Source organism: Lissotriton vulgaris, chromosome 2_2 (genome assembly GCF_964263255.1).
Source record: "Lissotriton vulgaris chromosome 2_2, aLisVul1.2, whole genome shotgun sequence".
Lineage (NCBI taxonomy): Eukaryota > Metazoa > Chordata > Amphibia > Caudata > Salamandridae > Lissotriton > Lissotriton vulgaris.
In genome coordinates, this window is record NC_141688.1 from 13,453,365 (window position 1) to 13,477,951 (window position 24,587).

General features: G+C 41.1%; 1 protein-coding gene across 1 annotated transcript in view; it reads left to right on the forward strand.

Annotated features, from left to right (window-relative positions):
- The window catches only part of LOC147728938 (dual oxidase maturation factor 1-like), a 432,696-nt gene that overhangs the window by 377,260 nt on the left and 30,849 nt on the right, over positions 1-24,587 (forward strand). The window contains exons 3-5 of the mRNA XM_086959179.1: positions 6,687-6,744; positions 22,785-22,919; positions 24,184-24,397. Of these exons, the coding sequence (XP_086815305.1) occupies positions 6,687-6,744; positions 22,785-22,919; positions 24,184-24,397 (407 nt within the window). The remainder of the gene's footprint in view (positions 1-6,686; positions 6,745-22,784; positions 22,920-24,183; positions 24,398-24,587) is intronic.

Consider the following 24,587-nt stretch of genomic DNA (forward strand, 5'->3'; position numbering starts at 1 on the left):
GAGCATATTGAGAGACAAGTGGAGTTCCTCTCGGATGTGTCCTTCGATGTGGTGTGGGCCTCTGCCCTTTCCAGTGGGGCATGTGTGGCTGCTCGTCGCAATCTTGTCTTGTGGGACTGGAAGACTGACTCCGCCCAGAAGGCTTGCGATTTGCATCTGCCTTTCAAGGGGACAGTGATGTTTAGGGGAGAGTTGGAGGATAAGATACATAAATTGTTTAAAGAGAAGAAGCATTCTTCTTCTTTTAAACAGGCCTCTGCTGTTTCTGTTTCCTCAAGGTATAAACCTTTTTTCGGCCTTCTTCTCGTAGACAGTTTTCTGGGGGTCGGATGAGGTTTTCTTCCAGACGTGGCCGGGATAGGAAGGCTAATCCCCCCCCTCCCAAGCCGCGTTCCTGACTATATGGCTGGGAATCATTGGTAGAAGGTCAGCTGCACTTCTTCCTGCTGGCTTGGCTGCAGTCTTGTTCAGACACTTGGGTGTAGGACATCATTCGCATAGGTCATGTCATAGAGTTCTCCAGTCCGCTCCTGGACTTGGGGATACGTCCTACTCATTGGCCGTCCTGTCTGTTCAAACGGTCCAAGCTGTCTTTGGTGATCGATTCTCTTCTCCGGAAGAGTGCGATTCAGGTGGTTCCTCCTCTGGAGGTGGGGCTGGGGTATTACTCTCAGATTTTCCTGGTTCCCAAGGTGACAGGGGGGTTCCGCCTGGTTCTGGATTTGAAAACCCTGAACACTTGGGTGGTTTGTCTGCCTTTTTGTATGGAGACTCTTCAGAGGGTGAACCCATTGGTGATTCCAGGCCATTTCATGTGCACCCTCAGTCTTCAGGACGCGTACTTTCATGTCCCGATTTATCCCCTGTCCTGTCGGTTCCTGAGGTTTTGTGTTCAGGGCAGTCACTTCCAGTTTCAGGTCCTGCTGTTCGGTCTGAGGTCTGCTCCTCGTGGGTTTATCAGGGTGGTGGCCCCGGTGGTGGCTGTTCTGCATCTTCGAGGTCTCCTGGTGTACCCTTACCTCGACGACTGGTTGAACCACGCTCCATCTCGGTCCCTGTTGTTGGAGGCTCGAGGGGTGGTGTGTTATGTGTTGAGGGATCACAGGTTTCTTCTGAATCTCCTCAAGTGTCAGCTGTCTCCTTCCCAGGACTTGGTTTTCATCGGTGCCCGGTTTTGGACCGATCTCGTCAGGGTGTTCTTGCCCGTACCTTGGGTATTGATCTTGGTGTCTCTGGCTCGGTGGTTCGTGGTGGGGTGTTCCTTTCCGGTTCGCCTCTTGTTACGTCTTCTGCGGCTCATGGTTGTGACGGTGTTTACTGTGGCCTGGACTCATTTTCACCTCAGTCCTCTGTGGTTGTACCTTCTGTCTTGATGGGATCCTGTGTCTCGCAACCTGGATTGTGTTCTTCCTGTGTCCTCTTCGATCCTCCCTGCCCTTCATTGGTGGACGGTGTTGGCCCATTTGTCGCAGGGTCTGCCTCTGCAGCCGTCCCCTCCGGTGGTCTTGACTACGGATGCTAGTTCATTAGGGTGGGGTGCAACCTTGGGTTCCCTGTCCCTTCAGGGTCGTTGGTCACTTCCGGAGAGTCATTGTTCATCCAATTGGAGGGAACTGTGAGCAGTGCACCGGGCAGTGTTGGGTTTTCGGGTTCATTTGCTTGATCGCCATGTTGTGGTGAGGTCGGACAACACAGTGACAGTTGCCTACCTCGATCGTCGGGGGAGGGTGTCCGCTCCTCCTCCCTGAACACGGTGGTGATCACCTTGTTCTGTTGGGCGGAGGGTCATCTGTTGTCTCTGTCAGCGGTTCATATTCGGGGTGTGGACAACGGAGCAACGGATGCCCTCAGCCGTTGTTTCCCCGCCTCTCTGGAGTTGCCACTGACCCCGGTGGCTTTTCTGCTTGTTTGCAGGAGGCTTGGTATTCCATTTCTTGACGTCTTTGCTTCCCGGCTCAATGCCCAGCTACCCCGGTTCTGCTCCCGGGATCCTTAGGAGAGTTGCTGGAGGGTGGATGTCCTGACCGTTCCTTGACCGTCCAGGCTCCTCTATGCTTTCCCTCCTCTGGCTCTGATTCCCAGGTTTTTGGCATGCCTGTGTCGGGAGGATCGCATGGTCGTTGCTGTGGTTCTGTTTTGGCCGCGGCGGTTTTGGTTTCCAACTCTGCGGTTGTTGGCTGTACGGGGTCCCTGGTTCTTCCTCTGTCTCCGTCCCCCCTCCGGTCTGCTCCATTGCTGTCTCTTCTGAGGTTGCGTCTGTCGGTGTGGATGTTGAGAGGCAGGGTTGGCGTCTGCAGGGTTTCCCTGAGCATTTAGCGGTGGCTCTTCAGGGTTCCTGTCGCCCGTCTACTCTCAAGACTTATGACCGTCATCGGGGTAATTTTTGCCATTGGTGTTTGGCTCTGGATTTCTCCCCTTTGGTGTGCCCTTTGCAGGTGGTGTTGCAATTCCTTTGGGAGGGTGTTGAAAAGGGTTTGGCTGTTTCCACTTTGCATGCTCAGTGGGCTGTGGTTCGGGCTTTCCGTTCCCCTTTGGGGAATTTGTCTGATGTCGAGGATCTGGTTTCACATCTTCTTAGAAGTTTTTCTCTGTCTTGACCGGTGGTGCGCCCTTCCTTCCTTTTGTGGGATGTGCCTTTGGTTCTTCGTGCTCTGGTGTCCCCTCCGTTTGAGCCTCTGTCTGAGGTGGATGTTTAGTTTGTGACTCTCAAGGTGGTTTTTCCTCTGGCTATTACTTCTGCCCGTCGCCTGGGGGAATTGGGGCCCTTGATGGCCCAGGAACCTTTTTTTTGTCCTTTTCCGTGGATGGTGTGGTTCTCTATTTAGATTCTGCCTTTGTCTGAATGTTTCTTCCCAGTTTCACCGTTCTCAGGAGTTGGCGTTGCCTGCCTTGGGGTCTGATCTGGTCTCTCCGGGGGATCCTCCTTGGTCTTTGCTGGATGTATGCAGGGCATTGCATGTCTACTTGGATCGCACTGCCAGTTTTCGGAAGTCTGACTCCCTTTTTGTTTCCTTTGGTGTTTCTTCTCGTGGGGGTAAGGCTTCTTCTGCCTCCATTGGTCACTGGCTGAAGCAGGTCATTGCTTTGACTTACTCTCTTTCTGGGTCTCCCCCTCCTGCAGGGGTTCAGGTGAAGTCTACAAGTGGGATGGCTGCTTCCTGGGCTAAGGTTGGTGGTGTTCCCCTTTCTGAGATCTGTCGGGGGGCCACTTGGGCATCCTCTAATACCTTTATTCTGCATTATCGTCTTCACAATTTCTTGGGGGATGATGTTAATTTTGGTTTGGGCTTACTGAATGCTGGGTGCCCCTGAATTTCTTGTGTCTACTGTTCAATAAATCCCTGACCTTTTGCATTTGGGTTGGTTCTGGTGGTTTATTGTTGTTGAAGGCCGGTTGCTGCTTGGGTATTCTCATTAGTTATGAAGGGGACGAGGACTAGAGGGACCTGGAGTAATGTCCTATTACTTACCGGTAATCTTCATTACTCTGGGTCCTGTTGTCCTCGTCAATCATTAATCTATGCTCATCCAATTGAGATTGTTTTTCCTAGGATCCAACGGTCAACGCAAATATTAGGTGGAGTAAATCCAAAAATGTATTCCAACGTTATATTAACTTATTTATTGACAACACAATGCTTGACAACAGAAAATTATTTTATTGCATAAAGTAGAGTACATTCAATTAAAACTTGTTTTTGAATTTGCACTTATATTTTAATAGTGGTGTCTGATACATGCCTGCATTGGAAGCAAGCAGGATCAGATCTGATTGCTGACCATCAAAGACAATTAGCCCTAACTAGATAGGGTTTCCTTGCTGTTTGTGAATGCCCACAAGCAACTACGTTTTAGGGTGTTGACAAACTCTCAAGTCTTTACATCCCTGCAGTTCACAAACCCCATTCGGTAGTGAATTACACACATAAATATCTAGAAGCCTAAAACCACAAAGCAAAAGTGGTATTACATTCTATAAAAAACAATTTGCCATGTAAGTTGAACATTTATGCACCAATAAGTTTGAGATTCTGACCCCTATTACATACAAAATAATATTAAGGTACTGCGCTGTTCACCTTTACGTTTTAGTACATGTACAGAAACGACTTGTTTTTTCTAAATGCAAATGATAGAGTCTGGATTTATCAAAAACATTTGCTGTTTTCTTTTGAAAATGGTCTCTGCAGTTTTAGATAAAAAGGTTAGACGAATTAATTTAATTTCTCATAACACTCCTATGGTTTAAATTGTGCTACGTGCAGTGGTGACTACTAAAGATGGGAGGCGGGAGGGCGGAGGAGTGAGGATAAAGAAAAAAAATGTACCTCCTTGCTGTGTCTTACCGCCCTCTCCCCCATCATCTCTCCCGGAACAGGAACAGAGCACCCAGGAAGCATCCAAGCTCACCTGAGCAGTGCACCGTTGTGATTGATCTGAGCTCCGTGGTGCGGTGCTCAAAGGGGGACATGGGGCCTGGACATGTTCTCCACCCAGGCGGTAATGCAGCCTAGGTGGAGAGCATGCAAAGTGTGCATGACTGTTTGGCCGGCCCAAGACAGCCAGGCAAATATTTAAGCTCACTTACGAAGTGCAAGCTACTCCTCCCCTCCCCTGCTCTGTCAGCAGAGCAACCCCACAAAGCTGCTGCAACAAGGAAAAAATAAAAGGATAATAAAATGTAATGTAATGTAATGTAAGGAAACTTTTGTATAGCGCATGCTATCACTCCAGGGAGCATCTTGGCGCTGTTTGTCACCCAGCATAGAAAAGGGTGAGTAAGCTGGAACACCTCTAAAATAGAGTTATTATCATTTTTTATACTCCTTTCTTTATAATGCTTAAAGGCAGGGCGGCAATGCTCCATTGCCTTAGCTGAGGAGCCACCACTGACTATATGTGTAGAGGTTATGTAATCCTTGAATAATTTGCATTGGTCATGAACAAATATTTTAAGTAGTGTTGTGCTTGTACAGCAAGATAACCTCTTAAAAATACAGAAGGGGAGGATTTAGAAGAGAGATGCAGAGTGTGAATAGTACACTTCCACACATTTGACAATATAAAAAATCTATAAGAAGCACTAAGGTTTTATGTGAACACTAATCTACTGAGAGCAGCAGTCTCAAGCTTTTTCAGGCTATTTTATGAAGCATATTACAACATCATGCTGTTCCTTATTATTAAATGATTTAAATATTGACATGTATCAATTATTAAAAAAGTGTATTTTAATAAACTCAAATTTAGCTTAATCATCACTCTCTCCTCTTATAACCTAACACATCGCTCTTACTCCCAGACCTATCCCTGTGCCTTTTCAACGCTCAGAGATGTCTAGCTTGCGTATGGACCCCTTTGTATAACATCTGCCATTGTCCACATACCTAGGAAATTATTTCTTTCTTATCCCTGGCAGAAAAATCAATAGACATGTTTAAGGTCCACAACAGGATAGCCATTGCTACTCCTTTTGCCAGGGTTCTTCTTCAACAATAAGCAAGTATCTGTGTTCTCTGATTCGGTTCCATGAAAAAAATGTTCTTCAGAGCATTGTTCAGCAGACAAAAAAATCATGTTATTTGACAGAATCCATGATTACAGTGAATCATTACATATTTCAAGTCCCCAAACTGAATCTTAAAATGGCCTGTAAAACTCAAAATATATTTTGGTACTTTTTCCTATTGTTACATCTTACAAAATCAACACGTTCCCATTCTGATCTATGTTTCCTCAAGATCATACTCCACCGACAGGAACCTTTGTTGCAGTGCTTGACATGTTCAGCATTTAAAACTGTAGCTAATGCCACTACTTTATAATGTATTGTTCTATACTCACTGAGTATACTATACTAACCCACATGAATCCTAACATGTAGTTCTATTGGATTTATTTACAAAACTGTAAAGCACTCTTATATCTTCAGGTCTAGATAGGACTGTATAAAACTCAAATTAAACAAATAAGCAAACTGTGTCCAACTTTGTATCAGGGCCAGAACTGTCAGTTGCTAGAGCTTGTGGGTAGCAGCTTGGTTTTTGCCGAGCTGTAGACTGGGACTATTTAAGCAGGAGTTGGTAGTTGGTTTTGGTCTTGAATTGGTCAGTGTGTCCACGTTTGGAATGTACTGTTATATTGACAACAGAAGTTAATATTTTATAAAAATGTCGTTCAAATAAACTCAATGTGCAGATCATATTGTGGGAGATAGTTAACTTTTTCTGCTATTGGGCATAAATGCAGTACACTCTCTTTAGTTTAAATCTGTGATTTGTATCTTGTTGCTGTATGCAACAAGATATGGGCTGTTCCTACAAGGACGTTAAGGACAGTACACAGGAGTGAACATGACCAATCATGGAAGCTAGTGATTGATAGTACTTCTTGATAACACACAGTAGTCTACGGAAATGGATAGACCACACTTATTAACTATGTTAATGCCACATTCTAAATAGGAAATGTTACTTTTGTTTAATCACTCCAAATATTTATGCTAACAGGTTTGGCATAGCAAAACTTCACAGATTTTCTGAGGCAGCACAATAACACTTTCTTGAGTCATTAATAGTGGTCTACAGTCACATAGATAAAAATATTGTGTGTTCTTTATATTATGTATACATTTCAGTGAATCATCAATTACCATTATAGATTAACATGTCTATTTCCTTTTTCAGAGGCCTTTCTGGCTCTTAAGGGTCCTCAGCAGCCTCTCCGTTGGTGCTGTCATTCTTGGTAAGTTGATGCCTCAACACCACTATTAAATAAAGCATGCACCAATACAGGGATGGCCATAAAACATTAGTAGTGTTCCGGAAGGTCTTCTGAAGAAACTAACCTTCCAGGGTCACACATTCTGTTGTTTGAAACTGGAGGAAAGACATGTATCTGGAGAGTTCTATGTGCTAACTGCCTTTACAAACTGTGTCTCAATTCATTTTGTTGGATTCATATTTTCTTAATTAATGATACTTGTGTGTTTTCCTATCAAGAACTTTCTGTTTGAGTTTTCCTTCCCCCCCTAACTAGCTCAGATTTTTTGTAATTGCTTTTTCTGTTTTTTTTTAGTCTGCTAGCCACTTCTTTCTCGCGTAGGCGCTTGTTTGTGGATGCACCCTCTAAAGCCCCTTTTATGCTACTTCCACCATGTTCAGATTTCTTGTTAACATGTTCTATTTTTAAGCACCTTCATGTCTTCTAACCAGTAAGTCCTTCTGCTTTCTATACTCCACTTCCTGTTAACAATTCACTTTGACTCACTTCTCTTTGTTTCATCCCTCTGAGTCCTCCTCCCACGTTTGTCTTCATACTAGAAATGAAAGAAAGAAAGACTCAAACGGAAGAGGAGGATTGTCTGGGGGAATGAGGTGCATGTGTGAGTAGGTCTAGTTTTGCCTGAGTGCTATTTGCTGTAAATTCTTTAACCACTTAATGAATGCCCAGCAGTATTGTTTTTCTCTCCCCTGATCCTTAAAAACTCCTTACTATCCATTAAGACTGCCTTTCTGTGAACATCCTATAACCTCTAAAACCCCCAAATTATCCGTTAATGCTATCCTTCCCATAACCCTAAAAACTAATTACTACAGCTTAGTGATACCCATCCATGAACCTAAAAATGCCATACTTCCCTAGTACTACCATTATCTGAGCTGCAAAAACTACCAGTAAATGCTACCCTTCCTTCAATCCAAAAAACCCCATCGTATCCAGTAACAGTATCCTAACCTAAACCGGAATATTTTACAATTACTTAATGCTACCCATCGCTGAACTCCAATAAACGTTTACCTCACCACAATACTACCTTTCCCTGAACCCTTAAAATGTTTACTACTCCTTAACATCACCCTTCCATGAACCCTAAAGTTTCCTTACTACCCAATGCTACCCTTCACTGAAACTTAAAATCCTTACTACCTATTAACGCTACCTTTACCTGAACGCTCCAAACCTCGTACTGTTACTTAATGCCATCCTTGAACCCTACAATGCCTACCTACCTTAACACTAAATGTTTTGAACCCTACAAATCATTACTACCCCTAAAAGCTATGCATCACTGAACCCTACCCCTAAAAGCTATCCATCACTGAACCCTGAAAACTCATTCTTACCTCTAAGGACACTCTCCCATGAGCCCTCCATACATGCATACTGCCTGTTAAACAAAAATGTATAGTTGACCCAAAGAAAAAACTCGATATATATCAGCTCTTTACCAATCAATGGATATGAGTTTATTCTTATTGTACATATATAAGTAACATAACCACAGCCAACATGTGTTTCAAGATATAGTCACTTCTTCAGGTATGTTAATCAGAAATAGGTAATAAGAAGAAAATAAAAATAGAAATGAACAATGCTTTTTTTTTACAGACTGTAAAAAAAACTTTTTTACCTTTTTACAAAACATACCTCTTTACATACATAAGATAAGTCCTCACCAATCTATCAATAGATTATAGTTTTGACAAATACATGGTTACAAGGGGTGGTTAGTACTAGCAGAGTTTTACTCATGGATTTTCGTGAAGTTACCTAAAAACTCTGCGAGAATCCGATGTGTTCTGCGAGTGGCAGACTTTTGGCAGCTTATTTTTAGCCCTGGAAGCTTGTTCTGTGCCATAAATCAGCATGAAAGGCACCATGCGGCATGCCAGAAGTAGATTTTGTACTCAAGCAGCAGTTTTCTGAACACGAACGTTAGTGAACGTTTGAGAAATCTAACTGGGAGGCGTTCTAGCACTCGAAAATGTCACTAAGGGATGCAAGTTTGTGCTCACCAGTTTAACATTGTGGAGGAATGCAAACGCAAGGAAAACCTCCACCATGCAGTGGTTGGTGGAGTTTTGGTAGAACTCCGTGCTCTGAGCCAAGAATGGAGTGGGCAAAACTCTGTGAACTCTGCCGGCAGAGTGGGATTTATTTGCCCACCCCTATATACACATATAGCAACTCATCTTTATTAATCAGTCATCACGATGGTAAGCAAACTTCATAATGTAGTCTACATTTATTCTATTACCTGATAGATATTTATCTATCTGAAAATATTGACACCATTTTCAGACCCCTATTATCCTTATATACATGAAGAAACCAATATAAAACTGAGCGTCGGGAGCACATTAGATTGTTTAGAAACATACTCTCTCTGCACTGCAATTACCAAGTAGAACCAAAACATTCTGATTATTTATAACGCAACATGTGCGTTTACTAAATTATCCATTTCATTGCAGTTGCTTACATCTTAAATAGTATCATCATTATCATCAACGATCTTTATTCGGATTGATATAAAATAAACAGCATAATCAAAACACAATACATTTGTTGTGAATCCTTATGGGAATATAACAGATCGAAATTATGTTATGATCAAGTTAGAAGTAGTTTCCTTTTCAATCTAAAATGCATAGAAAACATTTTGTGCAAATCAAAAATGTATTGAGAATCATAATGGGATGATAAAAAATCACAAGAAATATTAAAGACAATATTTAGTAAACAGTGTCTTATCAGAATCATATCAGGATTGGACAGTTGTCACTTGGTTCTGCTTGTATCTAAATAGTATTGTGCCATAATTTGTACTGTAAACATTCCATTGAAATAAGCAGTCTGCTGGCTAATGACGCAATACGTATGTTGCAAATCCTCAATGCTACATAGCAAGATTAGAGGTATATTCCATTCCAGTTTAAAGTGTATATAAGACATCATTCAAGCCGACGCTGTTGCAAAATCGCAATTGGATTATATAGAATAGCAGAATATATAAAAAAATTGTATTTAAAAAGACACAATTTTAACAAAATCATATCAGGCATTCAAATTATATAAACAATAGACTACTCCCAAACAAATAGTCCTGCAAGGAACCAATCGGAGCACCCACGTACTGTGATCTTGAATTTATTTGTATAATGGCGTGTTTCAGCAATCCTTATTGATGTCAGTTCCTTGAAAAAATGTCATAAAGTGCACTTTTAAGCACCAGTTAATTGATTCAACATGATGAAATCACATAAACAACATCAGAGGAATCCCAGTTGTCCATTGAAATAGCTCATAGTTTTTTGCCATGACAGCGTGTACCTCAACATTATCGTGCTCACATATTTCTTTGCACCTTAGTAGGTAAGTCAGCTCTCATAGAGTGTGAAGCCTCTATATGTATCAAAACACGCAAGATAATTCATTATCGTCCTTTGGTAAGTGCAATGTTTTCCAAGTATAAATTAAACTGTTTCACCCTCGTTTTGCTGCAATTCTCACCCTCGGGGAATCGTGTCAGTGCTGCAGATGTCACACCAGCTCAGTACAGCCATAAAGTGGAGCGAGTGTTGCAGCACGCTTTTAGCGCTGGACAGGGGCTTGTGGGTGACCCTACAGGAGTGGCAGAAATAGTGACAGAAACAGCTGTGCAGGCTGGGGAACAAACTCCCACACCAGCCAAAAGTAGCAAGTGTCCACCTCAAATAGTATCGTCCTAGAACAGCTTGGTGTTCATCATAAAATGACTCGATCGATTCATAAATATATTGATGATATATTTCAAAATAATCCACTTGGCCTACCTAGATCTCTCCCATCAGGACTATTCCTTTGTGCACGTGTTCATTAATAAGTCCCAAATTTCAAGAACAGCAATCTCTATACCATAAGATATAACTAAATGTTGTCAAATCATAGTCCACATTTTATTAAAATATAATAATAAAACTTCCTTCTCTTCGTGGAGTACTAAAAACGTACCTTTTAGAAATATGTGATTTGAACCATTGTCAACTGTAAATGTTAATTGTAACTTAACTGATTTATCTGTTTGGGAAACTGTGAAAGACACCCACCATGTAAACATCACTAAATAATTAACAGTTGGAACTGGCCTGACACCACAATTTTCTAATTAACCCACTACCAACACATAGTACAGTTTTTTCTTACTGGTATACTTACTTGTCAGTCCCATAATAAGGGAAACTGAAAAGAACCAAAATCATAAAAATCAAAATGCATGTCACGGTGCAGTTCTCATCCACCAACATCACCCATCAACGTTAAACTCAATCTCATTACCTGTACATTCTTTGCCCGCATGTTTCCGGGACCCTTCTACCCGTCAAACCAAGGCCATTTTCAACATGTCTATATATAATGATTTCAAACTTTGCAGCCAAATGGATCTCACTCTGGGCCAACCCCAGAAATAAAATACTTCCAGCCATCCCAAACATCACATGGATTATCATTACATACAATTGCAGTCAGTTTCATTCTGGCAGTGATTTCCAATTCATTACATCCAGCCACATCACAAAGCGTATAATTTTCTTTTGAGGTACTCAATACACATGGATTTGTAATGATCCACCAGAAGAGTCTGATCTATTTTCTAAATGCACCCGCAACTTTGACCTAAAATTGATCATATAATTCACAATTACCACTTAGAAAAACAATCTGGAAATACTGAACATACATTTAGATAACAATTTTCAGAAACAAAATTTCCTAGGAAAATATTTTTAATGCCCCACTTTGTACAACTTTCACATTTAATCCAGTATCTTCCCCTCCAAGCTATGTCCTACAGTCAAGTATTATTGAATTATGTCTGCCATTTAACCTTCACCCTACTTTATTTATTGAAAAGGTATAAATCCAAATACATTCTATTGTAGGACTCAAAATCTCCATAATAAAAATTGGCAATAATGAAAAACTATTTGAATACACTGGATATCAAAATAGAAACCAATTTTCAATCAAATATTTTCCTGCCTGATTCCATATTCAAAACCCTATGCAACTTTAACTATTCACCCAGTATCCTACCCTCCAAGCCAAGTCCTATCATCAATAATAATTGTATTCTATCCCACATTCTGAACTTCACAATACTCTTAATTTCAAAAAACATTTATTTGTATACATTTGACGTAAAAAGTTAAATAAAAATTTAAAAAATCTCCACCGCAAAATTTAACAATCAAAATAAAAAGCAATTAACGAATCATGAGTACTCCGTTCAATATATTTGAACCCCTACCTTTCATTAGGTACTCATCCTGTAACTTCCACCAAAACTATCTGAATAGCCATCACGTTTTGATATGCATTAACATATCACCCACCAGCTTTGTAAAAGAAATGAGCTTTTTCAACTATTTAAGCATCACCAATATTTATAAGTATTATAATCATTCAGTTTTTTCTTCTTTTTTCATGTCTACATCAATCTTTAATTTTCTTATCTTATTTCTAAAGTCTATCTTACACAGAATGCCATATTTATTCAGACCAAAAACTATCTCTGAAGTCAGACTAAAAAACCACGATCACATTTAGACATACCAAATACTATCTTAATGGAAGTCTCTCCTTAATTTTTGTACTGATATATCACTCATCTGCCTGGATAGAGACTCTACCCTTTCAACTGTTTTTCCACATCACCAATTTCTCAGAGCAATGTATACAATTCCCTATCCAAATTGAGACCGAATTGCATAGTCATTAATACGTTAATCCGGAAAGTTTCTCGCACTCTAATTTTTTTTTACCTAAATCATCCCCTCTTCTATCACATGTAGCATGTTTGATACCACAACATGGAATCCTTTCAAATTCTAGCATGGAATGTTCTTTCTTAAAATGATTAGCCATGAGATATTTGGGATCATTGTTTCTGATTGCTCTAATGTGCTCCTTTCATGGTGTTTAATTTTCTTGTTGTGGAACCAACATATTTTCTATTACAAATGCAGATTATTAAATAAACACAATTAGATATATTTCAATTGAACAATGGGATTTTTATGAGAGAATGTATTAATAGCATCAGAAAAATTCTTTATATCATCAGGCAAAAAGGTACAAAAGTTTTTTAAAGTTTTTTAAAAAGTATTGTCCATTTTAATTTTAATTTTCTTCCTATCGTCTTTTCTTTTTTCTCATTACCAGCCTTAAAGAAGTGACTGTGTCATGAAACACATGCTGACTGGAGTTATGTTACCTATTTATGTACAACAAGAATAAACTCATATCCATTGATTGGAAGATAGTTGAATTATGTCAAAATGTATTTCTTCATATCAATATATTTTCTATATGGACTTACTACTTACCTGTTGTGAAACCGGTGATCACTTAACGCTATACTACTGTGAACCCTAAAACCACCGCTTATTACAACTTATAATCACCCATTTCCAAAACCCAAAATCCCTTACCAATTGTTACAACTACCCATCCCTGAACCCTAAAAACCCTTAGTACCTCATACCTCTACTTCTACCCTTCTCAGAATGATTCAAACCCTTTACCACTCATTAACGCTATCCATTTCTGAACCCTAAAGTCCCCACTACCCTATAATGGCTTTCGTCCCTCAACCTAAACAACCTTACTGTCCCTTAACCCTACACTTTAAAGTAACTTGGAAATATTTTATTACCACTTAATGCAACATATCCCTGATCCCTAAAAATCCCTTACTACCCCTTAACACTACCCTTCCCTGAACCCTGCATATTTCTTAATGGTCCCATTCCATGAACCCTACTATCTTCTTACTAAGCTTTTATGCTACTAACCCTGGAACCCTAAACACCATACTACCTACAGACACAGCCCTTTCTTGAGCCATGAACCCCCTTCCAACCCCTTAACTGTTCCATCTCTAAACCTTAAAAAACATAACTACTCTTTAATGCTACCCTACCAGATCCCTAAATATATCTTACTACCCCTTAATTATAATCTTCTTTGAACCCTAAATACTCCTTACTAAATGTAATGCAACCCTTCCCAGAACCCTAAAAACCCTTCTCTACTGCTTAATGCTACCCTTTCCTGAACCCTATGAACTAATTTTCTACTCCTTAACACTGTTGTTTCCTTAACTTAAACAAAAACTCATACTACCCTTTAATGCTGCCCTTCCCTGTATCATAAAGCCAATTACTGTCCCCTAAAGATACACTTCCCTCAATCTTAAAACCCCTGCTACTACTCCTGAATGCTACCCTTCTGTGAATTGGAACTCTAAAAATTACTATCCAACCCTTAATGATACCCTTGCCTGAAAATTACATACCCCTGAACACTACCCTTATTAGAACTCCACAAACCTCTACCTAAATGCTAAGCAACCCTGAACCCTATAAACAAAAACTACCCGTTAACGCTATTGTTCCTTGAACTCCAAAACCCAATTACTTTCCCCTTAACACTTTCCCTAGCTGAATCAAAAAAGCCCTTAATACACCTTAACGCTGCCCATCACTGAACCCGAAAATCCCTTGCTAACCCTCTACAATACCCTTCTCTGAATCCTAAAAACCCCATACTACTCCTTATCACTCCCTTCCTTCAACTGGAAAACCTTAGTACCACTTATCCCAAGCCATCCTTGATTCCTAAACACCCTTACTATCCCTTAACACATTCCTTCCCTGAAACTTAAAAACACTTTACTACTCCTTAACACTACCCTTCCTGGAACCATAAGGATCACTTTCTAGCGATAACATTACCCTTCCCGTGCCATAAAAAAAGCTCTTACAACCTCTTAAGAATGCACTTGAATGATCTCTACAAACCTCCTAATACTACCCTTCATTGAACTCTACAAACCCTTATGATCCTTTAATGTTCTCCAGTCCTGAACCCTAAAAACCCTAGCATCCCCTAAAAGATAACTTTCCATGAACCCTAAAACCCCATTACTATCTCAAAATCCTACCCTTTTCTGAACCCTAAAAAATATTTACTACCTATGCCTTAAACCTAAAAGCCCCTTAATGATCCTTAATGCTACCTTTTCCTGAACCCTACAAACGCCTTACTACTTAGTGCTCACTCAGGGACTCTACCAAATAGCACTCGTTACAACGCATGCGTTTATACGCATGGTATTACATCACAAGTCATTACAACAATGTGTTGTTACATCGCATGCCATTACAACGCAATTCGTTACAACGACATGCTGTAGGGGAGTGCTGGAGTCTGGAATAGTATAATGTACTATTCCTACTCCAGTTTGTGCAACAGTAGGGAAGGTGTTGGATTGAAACTCCAACGAATCCAACACCTTCTGCCCCCTACAGCAAGTCGTTATAACGACTTGCGTTGTAATGACATGCAATGTAACAACACGCCGTTGTAACGACTTGTGTTGTAGTGGCATGCGATGTATTGCATGCATTGTAAATGATGTTTCCCACTCTACCTGCTAAAAACAGGGCGAGCCTAAGTGTGAAATTGGGAATCAAATTACTGATTCCCCTGTAAATCCTCAGTTCTAGGACGACCCTAAGAGTCCCACCTGTGATACTGTTATATACACCCCCACTCCTTTTCCTCAATTATTAATATCTCAGAGTTGGAAATTCTGGGAGGAGTTACTGGGTGATATGAGGGATGCAGGTGTAAGGCCCTTAGTGGAGTCAAGCAACACAGAAAAATATAAGAATATTTTTAGGGTGTCAATGGAAGGATTAAATTCTGCTGTTTACACACAGTGGAGATGTGCTGTATGCCATTTGGGAGAAATGAGCACTGCAACGCTAATGGAGTAATTTATAAAATGTCAGATATGTTGCTGTTATAGCACAATTCGGTAATACAACTAGTTATCATGCGTTACAGCAAATGTAGACATAAAAGTGCAAGAATTGTTTCTGTCTCCTTTTCAGCAACTACTGGCGTACAAATTTGCACCAACTTTTTGTTTGTGCTCTGGTTCGAATAGGAGCAGAATTTAGTACTTTTCCTTTAATTCAATAACAGCATTAAATACACTGACAACCACTTTCCAAGCATTTCAGGGGATGTTGTTCGGCTTTCATCATACGCTAAATGACCCTCAAAGTGGCTCCGAGTATTATGTCTATGAGAGCCAGAATACCTTTAAATATTAGTGCATAATTATTTAATTTTGTTTTATATTACTGGCCTGTTGAGGTAAGAAAAACTTCACTTTTTAGATCTTGACAGTTGCATCTGTCTGAAGGGATATTTTTAGCAATTCTTTAAAAATGCATAGAGTGGCCTTTCGCTTGTCTCTCCACCCAGGGAAAGTATTGCTCTTCTACTGCATGCTATCAGTTGGCGATGTATCATTCCACTTCACATAAAATGCATCCATTAGAGCAAATGGGGAATTCTTCAAAGTCTGAACAATATACTAAACTATGCTAATCGTAACATTCAGTTCTTTTTCTCCTACATGCATTCTACACAGAAAGCAAAATTGTTCTACTTTTTCCAAGCATGGGAAAAGCCAGTGGGACAAGCTTTAATGTTTAAGGAATCTGTGAACTCCTTTGCTTACATTTATTTGTGCATGTAAGCTGGACCTATTGGCTTTGCCAAAGCTTGTTTAAGCTAAAGCCTTAATTGAAATTTCACTGCTCCGTTTACACAGTAACTAACTTTACGTTGATGAAGCTCTACAAACAAATTTGGATGGTTGCATATGGAGCTCCCTTTGTTTACTGTATTTCCAACCAAAAAAGCTTTATGAATATAGAATTGCCCTGTCATATTCAGGAATTGTTATTTAAGGCATGTAAAGCTCAGCGTATTCACGTTTTTTCTAAAGGTCCCTCTGTAAAGTCACATTCAAGCAACCTGCGTATAAACCTGTTGTACTTCATTAACTTTCCACTTGTTGGTAGAGTGTTGAGGACTTTCTTTCTCCAGATTCCACAAGCCTGGTTCAGTGATCTCTAACCTGGGTCAACATAAGAAGTGGAACCGCCTACCACATGTCTAATTGACATCCCAGACAGATAGAAAAATCATTTACTAAAGATAACGCAACAGTGCATATGCAAGGGATTCCTGTTACTTTCCCTTCTGATTATATGCATGCCTAAAATGTGGGAAATTATACTGATAGGGCTTTCTTAATAATCCAAATGCCCATACTCACCCACAACATCACAAATACTAACCCATATATCTCCTCTCCCTATGAAACAAACAATACCCATACGATAGAGAAGTGTGGCTCAATGGTTAGAGCGGCAGACCCTGATGCAGAGGTCTAGCCACAGACCTGATAATTCTCACCTCGGTGCCTATTCCAATCATGGAGTCCCACTCTGCAACTCTGGGCAATAGCTTGCTTAATCTCCACAATCTAAGGATGCCTGACCTCCACCTTGGGGGTGCCCAGGAGTGGATGAAAGCCAGGATGGGTTCCACAGCGGTATTCGTACAAGCGCCTTGAGACCCTTGTGGGTGAGTAGTGCGCTATACAAGTACCAATTTACTATTTTATTTTTTTTAATGGAAATACAGAACTTTTGTAAACCTCATAATCTTATTCATATTAGTAGATTATTCACAGGGAACTAACAGAGTAAATCTTCCACATATGGCCAAAGGCCAGGCCCTGCCACCAACCTCTTACTGGGCCAGGCCGAAGGCTGCACACAGCTGAGGTTGGACAACCCCACTCCACACCACTGAAGGTCATGCAACGGGAGTTGGTGGGATGAAGGAGGGTGGGTACCAAGCACTAAGCCGAACTGTTGGAATTTCTATAAATTCAAAAAGAACAGAATTGCACTGAAATATCCAAGGTTAATGTCATGGTTCACTTTGGTTATTACTATGTTTAAAACAAACCTCAGAAATTCGCTTTAAACACATTGTCATGCTGAAATCACAAGCAACCCCCAGGTTAGCCTTTGCTTATTCCTTTGGTGACTTGGCACAAGCAGTCAGGTTTAATTTAGAGGTCATGTGTAAATTATTTCAGTAATAAAGTGAAAACACAACACAAGAATAATCGCACAACAATTTAGAAAAATAGAGTAAAATGTAATAAACTTTTTGACCTGAAAATGACACAAAATCCAGTCAGTAGAATTGGAGATATGCAATTTCAAAGATTTCAGGTAAAAAAAAAGCATCTAAAAGTACAAAAGCGCCACTCGCAGTTATGTGGTCACGCGAGACAGGGTGAAAGTCACAAGTTCAGACTGACCATGATGGAGCGTGGGCCAGATACAGGGAGTAGGTAAGCACTACTGAATTACTAATCTTCATAGTCCAGCACAAAGAGTTCCGTTCTTAGTGGAAGGGGCCGCTAGGAACAGGGAAAGTGTTTCGGGTGGACATCGAAGTAGCACATAGAGCGGGCAAGGCACCACGGTTGGTCATCTCTGTGGCGTGAATATCCTGTTGGGTGTCATGGATTGTCATTGATGGAGCTCTGCTTCGGCAGTCACTGCACGAGGTCAATGTGGTAGCACAACATGGATCTCTCATTACAGGGAGCCATTGGCAGTCGCTGTCCACTTTAACTCGGCCTTTCCCCAGGCTCTCCAGGAGGGCCCCTTTGACAGGTGCAGATAGGAGGGCCACCTGTCAACAGAAGGGGGAAGTTTCCTCAATTCCAAACAAAGTTTCCCAGGACATCGTCAAATTGAGCAGGAAGGATTTAGATAGTTTTACTTTGAATTCTGCTGCCTTTTCAAAGAGGCTGAGTTCAGCCTGAATAGCCGGTAGTGAGACCAGCGGATCAATATTGGGGAGGAGGACATCGTCCGCAAATAGGGAAAGTTTATGCTTGTCACTGCCAAATCTTACTCCTAGGATGTTTGGGTTAACCCTTATCTGCTCCTCTAATGGCTCAATGCAGAGGGCAAAAAGTAAGAGGGTGCGGGAACACCCCTACCTCGTCCCCCATGAAAGTTGGAAGAAATCCGAGGCCACCCCATTCACCAAAACTCAGGATCCGGGCGAATGATAGATGGCCTGCACCATTCCTTAAAAGATATCACCAAACCCAAATCGACTCAGCGTCTGTTTTAAGAAGGACCAATCAACGCGGTTGAAAGCCTTCTTGGCATCTAATGATAGGAGGGCTACCGGGATATGCTTTTTCTACATAGGTTATCATGGGTTTGCTGCCCCTTGATACACCCTAATTGGTCAGAATTAATTAGTGCGGGGATTAAATTTTCTAGGCGGCTGGCCAATGTTTTAGCATAAAGCTTGACGTCTAAATTTAGAAGCGATGTAGGCCTATATGAGGCACATGAACTGGGATCTTCCCTGCTTTAAGAATTATAGTGATTAGAGCCTACCCAATATTGGCCGATACTTGTTGCGTGGCAGCTATGTGATTGTAGAAGTTTACTAGGTGATGAGTCAACTCAGGTGCAAATGTGCGATCAAATTGGGCATTTTGCCCATTGGGACCCAGGGCCTTCCTTAGTTTGAGCGTATCTATCGCCTTTTGAACCTCCTCTATTGAGATAGGTTTGTTGAGCTCCTTATTAATAGTGGGGGAAACCTGCTGGAGGTTCAGGGCCTCGAGGTATGCCACATGGTCCAGCGGCAAAAGGACATCAGCAGTATATAGGATGCGGCAAAAGTCCCTGAATGCGTTCGCCTTTCCTTGTTTACTAGTATTGGAGACTTCAGCTTCATCCACTATTTGCTTGACATATTCTTGTTTGTGTTTCGCCGTGAGCTGACGTGCTAACAGTGCTCCTATTTTATTTTCCCCTTCATAACCCTGAGCCTGTAAACATAAAATGGTCTTTTCTGCCCTACTGGTTCATTTTGCTTTTCTAGCCCTAAGTGGTAAGGGTATGCCCAAATGTGGGTCCTGTGCTCACTGTGCCACTGGATTCAAGCTAGCCTGGCTGATGAAGGGTGATGCCCGAAACTGGTGAGCAAAAGAGCAATGGATTAAACCCATATCTTTGTGACTGGGGTGAATGTTTGCATTGTTCAGCATTCTGTCCATCATTTGTTCCTTTAGCTTTTGTCGCCCTAAGTGGGAAGGGTATGCCAAGACATGGGTCATGTTCTCACTGCGCCACTGGATTCAAGGTAGCCTGGCTGATGAGGGGTGATGCCCCGAAACCGGTCCCAGGATGCTTCTTTCTGGTCCAGGGAGGACCTGGCTTGGCAGTACGGGCTAGATTGTTCCCATGAGGCACAGGGTCAAGACTGATTTGCATATGGCTAGGTCCAAACTGGAGTGGCGTGGTGAGCAAAAAACAATGGATTAAACCCAAATCTTTGTGACTAGGGGTGAATGTTTGCATTGTTCAGCATTCCGTCCATCATTTGTTCCTTTTGCTTTTGTCGCCCTAAGTGGGAAGGGTATGCCCAGACGTGGGTCCTGTGCTCACTGCACCACTGGATTCAAGCTGGCTTGGCTGATGAGGGGTGATGCCCCAAAAACGGTCCCAGGATGCTTGTTTCTGGTCCAGGAAGGATGTGGCTTGGCAGTTTGGGACAGACTGTTCCCATGAGGCACAGGGTCAAGACTGATTTGCATTTGGCTAGGTTCAAACTGGAGTGGTGTGGCGAGCAAAAGAAAGAGGGATTACACCCAGATCTTTGTGACTGGGGGTGAATGTATGCATTGTTCAGCATTCCGTCCATCATTTGTTCCATTTGCTTTAGTCGCACAAAGTGGGAAGGGTATGCCCAGACATGGGTCCCGTTCCCACTGCACCACTGGATTCAAACTAGCCTGGCTGATGAGTGGTTATGCCCCGAAACTGGTCCAAGGATGCTTGTTTCCGGTCCAGGGAGGACCTGACTTGGCAGTTCGGGCTGGACTGTTCCCGTGAGGCACAGGGTGAAGACTGATTTGGATATGGCTAGGTCCAAACTGGGGTGGCGTGTTGAGCAAAAGGAACAATGGAATAAACCCAGATCTTTGTGACTAGGGGTGAATGTTTGCATTGTTCAGCATTCCGTCCATCATTTGTTCCTTTTGCTTTTGTCACGCTAAGTGGGAAGAGTATGCCCAGATGTGGGTCCCGTGCTCACTGCGCCTGGCTGATGAGGGATGATGCCCCAAAACCGGTCCCAGGATGATTGTTTCCGGCCCATGGAGGACCTAGCTTGGCAGTTTGGGCTGGACTGTTCCAATGATGCACAGAGACAAGACTGATTTGCATATGACTAGGTCCAAACTGGAGTGGTGTGGTGAGCTAAAGAACGATGGATTAAACACAGAACTTTGTGACTGGGAGTGAATGTTTGCATTGTTCTGCATTGCCTCCATCATTTGTTCCATTCGCTTTCGTCGACTTTAGTGGGAAGGGTATGCTCAGATGTGGGTCCCGTGCTCACTGCAAAACTGGATTCAAGCTAGCTTGGTTGATGAAGGGTGATGGCCCGAACAGGTCCCAGGATGCTTGTTTCAATGCAGGGAGGACCTGGCTTGGCAGTTAGGGCTGGCCCGTTCCCATGAGGCACAGTGTCAAGACTGAATTGCATATGGCTAGGTCCAAACAGGGGTGGCGTTGTGAGAAAAAGAACGATGGATTAAACCCAGATCTTTGGTTCCAATGATGGAGCCAGTAGTATAAATACTAGGTGATGCCATTAAATCTTAAAAAAGGAATAATCCTCAAAGTTTAACTATTAACAACCAAACACAGGATTCAGAAATCTCGAATAATTATTTCGCTTCCAAAATGAAACAATTTAGAAATACTGTGTTGGAAGCGAGGATTTAATAGCAAAGAACCAGTAAACTAGTATTGTATAACACATTTTGTATGTACCAGTGTATTGTTCTGAGCGTATTTGTTCACCGTTTTACTATTCATAAATTGAATAAAATTGATATAATTTTCCAATTCTTTTTATATTTTGGTTTCTCTATATAGATTCCTTCTATATATCTTCTTTCCTTCTTATTTTTCTCCTTCTTCTTTAACAATTTAACCTGTAGGTATCATTGACTGTTTGTATAAAAAATTGAATGTCTATGCAAACAGTATCTTGAACCGTTGTTAGGACTAAATAACTTTCTAAAAGTGGCATTTTAAAATGTTTACCTTTACCATAAAGAGGATTTTTAATTACAGTTTCTCAGACAGCAAACATGAAAGGTTTACCTGTTCCCTATCAAAAGTTACCACTTACTAAATGTAACAATTTAACCCAATGTTATCCTATGGGAGAGGTATACCTTGCAGTGGTGAAAAACAAATTTCGGAGTCAGAGCATGTAAAACCTAACAGTACATGTTACTCTTTAAATACACTGGACCCTGCCCTATGGGCTGTCTAGGGCCTACCCTATGGGTGATTTATATGTATTAAAAAGGAAGGTTTAGGCAGACAAAAGGTTTATTTTGCCAGGTTTAAATGGCAGGTTAAACTGCATGCATTGGGCTGTAATGGCAGGCATGAGACATATTTAAAAGGCTACTTAAATGGGTGGCACAGTGAGTGCTGCATACCCACTAGTGACGTTTAACTGACAGTCACTGGGTACAAGTAATACCACTTTACTAAAGACTTCTTAGTCAATTAAAATGACCTTTTGGGTGTAAGCCAATTTTAGCATGTTTAAAGGACAAACACTTAAGTACCGGTAATCAGTGGTAGAGCTCACAACCTCTAAGGCAAACAAAAACAAGCTCAGCAAAAATTGGATTTGTAAGGCAAAACGTTTAGGGTAAGACCACTCTAAGGCTACAGGTTTAACCCCAAATTAAGGTAACAGCTATGTTATGAATTAAAACCTTACCTTCAGTTTATCCATGTCTTTATTCCATATTTCCTTATTCCATTGGAAGACCTGACTCTTGCTGAGTGTAAGCTTTTTGGATGGAGATCTAATGTTGTTCCCTCTCTTAACTGTCAAGAAAGCAACATATTGCTGTGCTTCATTAAGAGAACATCTAGACTGGGTACTGGGTTTTATACCTGTGTTTTTTTTAAATTTCACATAGACCTTTCTTTGAATTTTAACAGCTGTTAACTTCAGCAGCGACTGGGAAACAGGCTTGGTAAATGTGAATACCACCTATAAATCATTCAGCAACATCGTCATGAATGTTGACATCGGGCTGCGAGTTGGACTGAAAGGGCTCAACATCACATTAACAGGTGAGTTCTTGTGCAAATGTATCTGCAATGGTGAAGAGACACTTAATCTCTTGCCCTGAAGGTCCATATACACAGTGGTCCTGGTGGCCATGCTACTATTCAGCAGATCCCTAGTATTTTCCTTTTCGAGTCTACTGAAAGTGCCCAGATTGTCTGAGCTTTAGAACAAATTGGAACACATTGGTCTTGTCACATATACAGCAGAAGCAATTAGAGAGTGAGTATATACCCCACTCGCCACTTTTCCAAGGTACCATCTACTGTAATTTAATGGATAGTTTCAATTCCCTTAACACTTATAACTTGATGTTCTTGCATAAAACATCTAGAAGAAACCTCAAAGTGGACTGAATATTGATTTACACTGGCAAATTCAAAATGTACAAACTCCATTTCCATTGATTTATTATTACTGTATAAATAGCAAGAGAGTTCATCAGAGCATACCTTGCATGCATCCCTGTTGATTAACATGCATCTTTTTCAATTTGTCAGCACTAGTAGGGACTCGTACTATGTATCTGAAGTGATTGTGCTGTGCACACAAGGGTCAATCTTATCCAGCTTATCTTGACATGTCCTCAAAATACAAAGTTAATTCTGGTGTAGGATAATCTTAGAAAAATGCAATTTTGTGCATTTTTCTAAGGATTTACAAATGCAAGTAATTTGCAATTCCTATTGCAAACTCGCATTCTGAGAATGCTTCTTGCATTGCCTTTAGGGAATCGCAAATTGCGATTCCCTAACTGCATTTGCAAAATAGGTAATTGCTTCAAGTGTAATTACCTATTTTGCAAATGCCTTTTAGGTTGATACATCCCAAAAGGCATTTTATTGTTCGCAAATTGACCGATTCTTCAAATCGCCCATTTGCAAATGATAAAACCCTTGATACATCTGTCCCTTAGCCACTAATGTGTTTCTTAGTAACCTCAGACAAGATTACTGCAACAGCTGAGTGAAAAGTTCATTAGTATATTGCCCTACAAAGATGTTTTAAAAAGGGTAGACACTACTTCCTAACACTTGGGTAAGGCAGAAGTGTCCTCTGAGGCAAATTACATTACAGTGGCTAGCACTACTGATGAGTCACTGAAACAACATCACAAATATCCGTAGTAGATGAAAGCAGATTTATCTACTGATGCCTTCATGACTACTACAGTCATCACTAGTTCCAGGAATCCCACTGACACTTGATTTGGCATTCTAGACTCACTTTGAATAAGGCTTCATTTTCTCTCCTTTCTGCACATTGTAGGAAACCCTATCAACCAAATGAATGAAACAATCAACTACAACGAGAAATTTGATTGGATTTTGGGTAAACATTTTGATGAAGACTATTTGAAAGCACTAGAGCGTGGTCTCCCCCACCCCATCTTGTATGTGGCAGAAAAGTTCACCTATGGCAGCCCCTGCGCAGTTCAAAGCCAGTTCCGGATCTCAGCATACTATGCATCCACCATGATGTGGTAAGACAAGTCAGGGTGTGCTGACAATTTTTATTGATACAGCTCGTAGAGCAAGTCAATCATATCAGAATTAACATAGCATGTAAATACAGTTCCGCCTCGTTCCTGCCACTGTTTGTACATCATTCATAAAACTTGTTTCTCATATCTGTCCCTCATCTCCCTACCCCCCCCCCACCATGAGTCCATG